Genomic DNA, 9947 nt, shown 5'->3' with positions numbered 1-9947 from the left:
TATATATATATATAAGTGAAATAAAAATAAATATATAGTGCCGCGTACAAACATATGTATTTAAATAACACAAGTGTATTATAAAATACTCTAGTCATTAAATAAATTCATCTATTGTAAATGGTTGAATTATGATTATTTCAGCATGTTTTTGACATCCTTTCTCTCATGATACAAAGATTTTAAGAGCGCTTTAAATTTCGAGATGGTTATATAATTTTTATTTTTAAATTTAATTTTGAAAGTATTTTCATTACTTTTTATTTTATTTTATTAATACCGTTTTTTTATCAAATAATTTAATAGTTTGACTTACACACCATAGAATTCTTCATATTAATCCTGTAATTTCTGGTCTCTTTGAATAATTGAATTTTATTAATATTTTGTAACATTTTTTTAACACGTACCTATTTTATTTATTTATTCTAATAAAACCTAACCTACGTATGCGCATTATTCTTTGAATTACTTTTGTATAGTTTGTGAATGATAATATATTCATGGTAAACGAGATAAAATCAATGAACTTGCTCATTCAAATCTGTGAATGATAATATTATAGTATGCCTTTAACATGCAAACATATATAACCAATTTTCTCACTGGCCAATAGACTACTTTTGTTGTAGGGTCTTAAACAGAGGGACCAAAACCAACTACTCCAAACAATCACTATTGTTTTCTTCAAATTCAACGTTCTTATGTTGACTGTCGTTTTATATTTCTTCTTTTGTGACATAACGTATGAATCATTTATTCATAAATATGTAACAAGTAAAATCTCTATTAGCTTGATAAGATGTTTTGAGTTCAAATTAATTTAACCCTAAGAATGCAGTCACGTTAAAAAATTTGAAGGAGACTTTTGTTCTTTATTATGGTGCGACATAACTCAAGGAATTAGTCTCTATAATTTAGTTAATCTAGTTAGTGGTAATAAATTTGTTATCAATGTGTATGTGTTTTCCAAAATTATTCGTTCAGATCTCTATGACTTGCTTTTTTCAATAAAGCTCTTGGATATGGATTTCAACCAATTATCTAAAAGACTTTTTTTTTTTATATTAGAGAAATGTTAGTAAATTAATAGTTAGATTATTTTTACATGTTTAAATTCAAGATCTCTTTTGTAATATTCTTTCGCGTCTTTTAACTTATAAACCGAACAACTTATTAAGATTCTTATTCATGATTCGTTCTTAAATTGAAACATTGTGTATCCAACATGTTTGGTATCTCTCATTCTCAAATATTTTACTTCGGACTCTTTTGATAATAAGTAAATTTTTGAAACTCTTATGATGTCTATTCTTAAAATTGATGATCCAATTATATATTTTAAGTATTTCACGATAATTAGTCTTTTGCAATGTCGGCTAGTTGAAACTCATTTTTAAGAATCTTGTTGGATGGATCCATCTATTACAGTTTATAATATTTTATTACAAGTTTTCTAAAATAAAGTTTTAAATAAAGTTTTACATAACAAATTGATTTAAATAGTTTATTATGATATATTATTAAGTATTTTATCTATAGTATACAGTACAAATTTTTGTTAATAATGAAAATTCAAAATCGATTAAAATTAAAACCTATTTTGAGAAGTTTATCATAAAAATCACTTTAAAAAAATATATTTTTTAAATGTGATTTTTATAATGATAAAATCTTTAATAATGAACATCAAAGTTATTAAATGTCAACATGACTTTTTTTAATCTATAACAAATGAGTTTGAAATAACTTTTACTATTTTTAAATAAATTCTCTAAATATCATTCTTAAAAGTATAAAATTAAAATTAATTTTTTAAAATTCTATAAAAAGAAAGGTAAATGAAGATGACACATGTTTAAAATTTATCTAGAAATAGTCGAGTTGATTGGAATTATCTCAAACTTGCACTTTTGGAAGACCACTCTTCATCCAAGGTGGACATATTTCCCTAACGTGGTGGCATTTAACATGCAATACTCGCAAACTTATCTTACCATAGATTAGCTGACCTATAAGGAATTAATCCAATTAATTTTAATTTATACTTTGACCCAAATAGAATTATACATTTCTCATTGATCATGCCAAAAAATTAGTATTAATATCACTTTTAACATCTAACATTTACCCTTTTCTTTGTTCTCCTTTATTGCAGTGGCCATCAATGACTGTATTTTTTTTTATTTAGGCCCATCAACAATTGTATTGTTTTCCAACGTTCTTCGTTTCCTCTTTTAGTTTTCTCACACTTGCAACCAGAAATATCAATTAGAGATTCATTCCAAATAATGGTAGATGAAGACTACGCCAATTAATTACAAAGGAAGTGGACCAATTTTACAGTGAACATTAAATTATATAATATAGAAAATAAAGAGATTATTATAAATTGAGCCTCTGTTGAATTAGCATACGAGATAAAGAAATAACTGATATTTATCCAGCAAATGTACTGTAAAAGGATTTGGTTCAAGGGTCCTTCGTTCTAGAAGCAATTAACGAGAAGACTGGGCACATGAAAAAGTTATAAATGGAATTCCATCGACACCGTGTATTTAGACACAAGGGTCATCAATTAATCATTTCACCTCTTGTATATGCCTCTTGATATGCCTCTTGTATATATATGTGTTTGAAAATATTGTTTGACTATTGCAATCTAGAAAAAGAACCATGTAGTTAATTAAGTTTTGCTGTCTTGACCCTCCAATTTTCAAAGAAAAATTGACTTAATAATTCAGAGTTTAGTCTAAGGGTAACTAAAATGTAAACAACAATTATTCCACCCAAAATTTGAACTCATATTCTATTGAATAGTTCGTCATTAACTAAAACTCATTAATCACTTGAATCCAATCTACTTAATTACATTACATATATTATTATGTACATATAATATGTCAATATTGATAATTACAGAGATGCACTAAACAAAAACTGGTGAGCGAGACATCATGATCACCACAGTTCTGATCCTAAACTCAAGTAAGAAGCCGCCCTTTTTTATGAAAGAAGAGGGGATTAAACCACCAACAAAAGCAATTGGAAACCTCTAGCATAAAAAATAGAAAGGAGCATATATCACTGCCAAGAGTCAGGACAAATATGCAAAAAATATATGAACGCCTCCTCTAGTCAGTCATCATCTGATAAACAGACAACATCAGAAGGTATAGCTTCACGGGATGAGTTAGCAGGCATGCTACTTGTGCCAAATTGGGAATGATTCAAAGAAGCCAAATCCGACATATGTGGCCGAGTATTTGGCAGATTAATGCTAGATTGACTATTAGCGTTCACGCGCATATTCAGGGCAGATAGGTTAGGAGTTGGGAACCCACTTGTTTTCTCATGCCCATACCCTCTATGAGCATCAAACTGAGAGATTGCCGGCATTGGCGTTTGCATTGGTCTGAGCAGCCACTGAGATAATGATACAGAACTTGCTGGAGAGTTACTGGGTGCAGGCTGACTTGGCAGACCATGTGGAACTCCACCGAGACTTGAAGGTGGTTGAGATGTTGAAGGTCTATAAGGCTGGATATGCGGTGGTTGAGATGTTGAAGGTCTATAAGGCTGGATATGCGGTGCAGGGGAACGTATCTCCCCACCAAGACTGGAGGCAGGTAGAGATGTTGAGGGTCTACAATTCTGGAGATGTGGTGCAGGGGCACGTATCTCCCTAACAGTTTGAAGATATCCCGAGGGTGAATGGATGGAGTTGATAGGAGGTAGTCTTGCAGAAAAACGGCTGAAAGTTCCGGATGTCTTGTTAGTGGTGGCTTGAATAGGTGGCGGTGCCATAGTGTGAGCGCCAGTTGTTGCGTGAGAATTCTGCAAAGTGGCTGCAGGAGGTCCACGGGAAGATGGAGTAGCAACCAGAGAGGGTAAAGTAGCATGTTGCTGTCTTGAATGCTGAGATGCCAGCTGGATAAAACCTGCATCTGAGATTAGTATAATGTGGTAAGAAAAAGATAAAGCTACAGATATGCATCGGTCATCATCATTATATAGAAAAAACAGAAAGCGCCAGCAAAAGCTTCAGGTATGCACTGTTTGGTGGAGAGCTTGATTTCAAATGCTCTCCACCCCTTACTAAAAGGGAAAGGCCCTATGTTCATTAGCATCTTTTGTCCAGATTCATTTTTTCCCATTTTGGGGATGTGTATGTTTAAAAATATACAAGTAATAAAACAATATCAGAAGCACTATATTATCCCAGTAAATATATCTCGACAAATATCTTATTGGTAACAGCAAATATACTTTTACTTTTGTACAAAATTTTTAGTCAAGAGAATAATAGATGTCAGACATTTCACAATTACTGCAGTCAGCAAAAGGGAGTATACCTTGCATTCCTGATGCACCAAATAACTTAGGATCCGAATTAGCCTTTAAGGCATCTGCCAATATCTTGTGCATATAAACTGTGTGAAATTGTGTATCATAGTTTGTCCTTGCTTTCTGAAATTCAACGTCAATCAACTTCAGTTGATTATCATACTTCCTGCGAAGTTCCTCAACCTCCTTCTCAAAATTACATTTCAGCTGTAATTTCTGCTCCAACAAATAGAATAACATAGCAGTTATCATAAAAGGAAGGTAAAATATAAAATCTAAGTATTCTCACAGCAATGAGTAGAGCAGAAGCTAACCATATTTTCATGGTTTTTCAGATTTTGCTCTGTCATTTTACGTATTCTTTCCAATTCATGACTAAGTGGATCATGGCACAAAGGTGGAACATTCCTCGAAGCTGCATGATGCATAGGTGGAACATTCCTCGAAGCTGATTGTGCTGCAGCTTGAATAGGACGATTGTTGATAACACTGTTAGTTGACAAATTTCTTGTGTCTGATGACGGGTCTCTGACTCCACCAGGTACAGATGAATCAAGGACCACGTTTGAAACTGGAGGCATAACTTGACGTGATTGTGAATCAACTTCTAAATCCAGGGCAGGTTGCTCAACGGCTTGATTTTGAACCTCAGTTGATGTCTCAGGAATCTTGCTGGAGAGATCTTCATTGAGAACCTCAGTTGATGCCTCAGGAATCTTACTAGAGAGATCTTCATTGGTCGCTTCCTGGTCCTCAACTCCAGTCGCCGAAGGTAAGTTAGACAAATCCTGGTTGGAAGAAAGGAACCCTGAAGAAGCTAATTGCTGCACCTGCTCTGGAGGCTCCATTACCTTTGAAATGTGGTTGGATTGATTAGCAGGTAAAATATGAACTAGACTAGGCGGTGACTCTACCGATGATACTAGCTGCATCGGCACTTGTTCTAGAGGCTCAATGGAATCCACTGGTCTACATTCTGAAGTCTCCTGGGACAAAGTGTTTTCTGTCACGGTTCTACATTCTGACGAAGTGCTCTCATTCAATATCAAATTGTCTATTAATTGACATGCAGTCTCTTCATGGCTATTTTCTGGCACCATGGCTGGTATTTGTCCATCAGTTATAGTTGCCAAAACTCTATCAGGAACTTGTTGTGTTGAAGAAGGTGAATTCAAAAGGGAAAATGTAGCTGGACTACCATTTCTTGGACTAGAAGAGATAAAAGGCCTTGATGATACAACACCATCTAAACCTCCATCAGCTATTTGATCTGTGGGTAGAGAATTCAGAGGAGCTGCATTCTCTGGATAATCAGTACTTCTAACTGTGGTGGGCAATTCCACAGCTGCCTCCCTACTCAATTCTGGCACCATGACTGGTATTTGTCCATCAGTTATAGTCGGCAAGATTCTATCAGGAACTTGTTGAGTTGAAGAAGGTGAATTTGAAAGGGAAATTGTAGCTGGAACTTTGCTTGGACTAGATGAGCTACAAGGCCTTGATGAAACAACCCCATCTAAACCTTCATCAGATATTTGATCTGTGGAAGAAGAACTCAGAGGAGCTTCATTCTCTGGATAGTCAGTACTTTTGATTGTTTGGGGCAATCCCACAGCTGCCTCCCTACTAAATTCACTGGCAGTGGCCCGTTTAAGACTAATTTCTGACACTTCATCAGACAGAAGGATTTTTGAAGCATTAAGGGGCGTCACATGTTCCTTCAAAGAAACTATGTTTAACAATTCATCTGGTGCTGAAGACTCTCGGAATTTATGTTGTGCTTCTAATTGGTTGGTTTCAAGAGCCTGGAGACGTACTTCATGCTGCCTTCTCAATTCTGCAAATCTTTTATCATATATACTTTTGAAAACGTTAAGCTTCTCTTTTCTCTTCACAGAATAGGTTTTAATAGATGCCCATTCTATTTTGTATCTTTTTATAAAATCAGCCTTTTCGGTCTCAATATCTTTTTCCAACTTATGTTTATTTTCCTGTTGATTATGAAGTAGCATTCTCCATTGGTTTTTGCGCTTCCGACTTTCTTTAATATTTCCAGAAATATCACTTTTAGTCAATTCAACATCTGGAGTTATATCTGTATTCGAATGAACCCTATTAGATGGTTCAGAAGCTTTTGGAGAGCCAACGACATTAAATTTTCTTGTGACTAATAAAAAATTGTCCTTCAGATCCCACAGCCTTGCATTAATTTCATCAATCGCTTCTTTCTTACAATCAAAATTCAAGTGCCGCTTTGCAAGAATGAGGGAAGCTTCAGTGTCAAGTTTGTGCCTTAGCAAAGAAGAAGCAGTACAGCACTGAAACAGTAAATGAAACAGGCATGAAGTTGACCAGCTGGATCAAGTACAAAGGAAAAAGTTTTGCCAATTAGGTTGCAGCAACAGACAAATGTCAGAGTAGATGCAAAACCAACAGAGTGACATTAATGAAGTAATAGGTTTTCCAAAAATGAAAAAAAATAAAAGTCAAATGATGCAGAATGAAGAAGCATATTTACAGATTATTATGTTATTCTTTAAATTTCTAAGAATAACAGTAATCCCTATACAACAGAATAATCCTTTCCTTTTAAAAAAAAATGTTCATTTGTTTTTTCGTCACAACGATATTATAAATAACGTTATGTATACTGATATTATAACTGAACTATTCTTACTAGTAATCCTTAAAAATGCTTCTTCATTCTGCACCACCAAACCAAGCATGATGCACTTTATAATTTAGTGAGATTCCACAGCATAGGCAATCATTCAAATCCAAGTTACAGAAGATGAAAAACAAAATGAGGCAAAAGTTGTCAACAACTCTTAGATGACATAATCAAGAAAGCATGACCACATCAACAATCGACCTATACAATTAACCTTGGATTACCAACAGTTACATATAATATAAACAGGGGAAAAGAATTAAAATTCCAGTTTTTTGGAAGAAAAAACACTAACAAAAAAAGATGTTACCATGTATAGGCAGGGGAGAAAATTGAATAAGAAATAAAGGGATGAAACAGAAGAAAAATCAAGAAAATATTCTGACCAGAGATAATTGAAAAGCCTGTAAAATTGATACTGGTTCTGTACAGATTTTGTAATTGTTCATGGTATATTCAAGAAAATTTCCAACCATAATCTTGACATTATCCTGCAATGTCACAAAGTTATGTTAAAACATCACCAAATTTGCTGATAATAGAGCTTAGATCGGCCAACTAGATTGAAAATCACAAAACCCATGAATGATAGAACACAATCTTTTAAAGTCCAAAGTTGGATTAGAAAAATTGCAGCAATATTGATTTCTAAACCCAAAGTCAACGCCATTCAAATATCTAAGAAATTGTAAACTATTCTGAAAGGTGTGCACTCCATATTTCCTTAAGTTCAAAAATCTACATTCATAATCTTGAATCCAGGTTTAATTGCTAAAAAATAAATCCATTATTGCAGCTATTTGAATGTGTTCAATGACTCCATAATACAACAAAATTAATCCATCAATGAGGATGACACATGAACACTTTCAAACAAAATCAAACTATCAACAAAAAAGAGCTCAAGAAACCTGCAGCAGATCATCCAATCATAAATATGTTCTCATCAATTGTTTCTAACATATTTTTCTTCCAGAACTTTCAAATGATATTGATCTTTGTTTTAAGAATGAATCCGGTAAGGTATGTCTAGAATATAATTAGATCCAAAACACATCGACCTCGTCACCTTCACTCTTTTATTGCATGCAAACAGCAGTCATTTCCAATCTATTATCTTCTTTCCACCTACTGTTTCAAAAACCCTTATACATTTCCTATTTCAGATATCACTATTAATTTCATCTTTTAAACAAAATGTTACAGCACCAATTCAATCAATAAGCTTTTTTAACTTAGCCAGGATCTAGCACATCAACTTCACACTTTTCATTTCTAAATCAACGATAAAAAACAAACTCCAAAGACCTTTTACATTAATTAGTATTATTGAACTGCATGCTTTTATACACTCTATTACAAGTCATATCATATCTCATCAATACCAAAACAATCTGGTAAATAAAGTGTAATCTTGTTGTCAAAGAAAAAGGACAACTGTGGGGGACAAACAAACAGCAAGTAAAACCTAATAAAATAAAAACAAGTTGCATACTGGGAGAAGAAGAATTTCACAAAGCTTTGCTATCTCTGGCTTCAGTGAAAGATGTAAGCTCCTCTGCTGTTTCCTTATTTTATCAGTTTCAACATTGTTCCCTTGTGGCCCCTCTGACATTTGATTGAACAAACAAATTGAGTAAAAGATGTAATTCATGTGGAATGCATTACCAATCTGTATCAAAATGAGGAGAAAGGCGGGTTGAAACTTGAGGGAGAAGACCCAAAAACTACCTCATTTTGAGACAGATTGGCAATATGGGTGGCTCTAGCGAGTGATGCAGCAAAATTTATTGAGAGGGAGAGGGGGAGAGAATTCAACCAAATTAACTAAAAAGGGCTGTGAAAGAAAATAGTAAGAAACTAGAAAGAGTAAGCAAACTCAAATCAACTTGGGATGGAGAAAATGAATAAAGTACGCTGTTAGTAGTTTGTATGATAAAAGAAAATGTGCTTTGTTCAGTTTAAGGAGGAAAAAAAACAGAGGAGAATGCATCTAAGCTCTGATAAGCAATAAGAATCATCACCAAAGATGTAAGAAGCCACCTAAATTTGTCCTTCAACATTGTTAAACTGTTTTTGCTTATGCCTCAGTCAATATTTTCCCTCAGATAAGCCGGATTGACAACTTTACCACTTCTTATTCCATACTCAATAGGATAAGAGAGAATAAGTACGGATTTAAGTGTCATTTCAGCTACAACTGAGATGGCAAGTAACAGGTACTGCCTCAATCTGAGATGTAGGCCAAATAATGCCAGAATTTAAAACCTCCTCAAGGTCACCTATTCTTCTTCCATACCAAAACAAATAAAAGTGTCATTTTGAAGTAAAAGGTCATGATACAACTTAGATGGCTTCCCCATGCCTCAAATAAAAAAGGTACGCATCTTCGTCAAGATTGATGCTTCTCAAATAATGAGAAACTATAAGATCACCAGATTGAAACACTACTAAAAACACAAGCAGTTGAACTAAGTCGGGATAAAGAGACATTACCCACTGAATTTCCTGATTTTCCTGCAAAAGTACACAATGCTATCAGAAGCTAATATAGGAAGCAACACTAAACGCTACAACAATTCTTACTATTTGTCAACTTCATTTGAACTGTAAAAACTTATAAACAAAACAAAACATAAAAATGATGGAGATCACTGACCTTCCTTATTTCTAGCACATGACTTTTCATCATTAGATTTTGAAGTAGGCTGATCAACATTATTGATCCCCCTAAGGAAACCAGATCAGAGAAGCTAGAAAAATAAGCTTATGTGACATAATAATCACCCAATGCAGTAAAAATTAAAGCTCCGTCATTTACTAGCAAATGAAAAACCACAATATTTTCAATTTGCTCGTTTGATCCACCAGTTTAGAATAAAAAAGAGAGTGTGACTAGTAAAAAGTAAGAATAAACTATACACTCTTT

General features: G+C 33.7%; 1 protein-coding gene across 2 annotated transcripts in view; it reads right to left on the bottom strand.

The window, feature by feature from the left end:
* Positions 1-2820: 2820 nt before the first annotated feature.
* Positions 2821-9947, bottom strand: part of LOC101500562 (uncharacterized) — an 11722-nt gene continuing 4595 nt past the window's right edge. Inside the window, exons 3-9 of one of the 2 annotated variants that reach the window (XM_073369849.1) lie at positions 9678-9748; positions 9515-9535; positions 8514-8626; positions 7405-7509; positions 4662-6665; positions 4356-4563; positions 2821-3941 (exon numbers count right to left, since the gene is read on the bottom strand). In XM_073369849.1, the coding sequence (XP_073225950.1) occupies positions 3139-3941; positions 4356-4563; positions 4662-6665; positions 7405-7509; positions 8514-8626; positions 9515-9535; positions 9678-9748 (3325 nt within the window). In that variant the 3' untranslated portion in view covers positions 2821-3138. Of the gene's footprint in view, positions 3948-4355; positions 4564-4661; positions 6666-7404; positions 7510-8513; positions 8627-9514; positions 9536-9677; positions 9749-9947 lie in introns of both variants that reach the window. The other variant, XM_004505982.4, reaches the window with a different exon arrangement.

This window comes from Cicer arietinum, chromosome 6 (assembly GCF_000331145.2).
Source record: "Cicer arietinum cultivar CDC Frontier isolate Library 1 chromosome 6, Cicar.CDCFrontier_v2.0, whole genome shotgun sequence".
Lineage (NCBI taxonomy): Eukaryota > Viridiplantae > Streptophyta > Magnoliopsida > Fabales > Fabaceae > Cicer > Cicer arietinum.
Note: the sequence above shows the minus strand (reverse complement) of the source record. Positions and strands in the feature narration are given on the sequence as shown.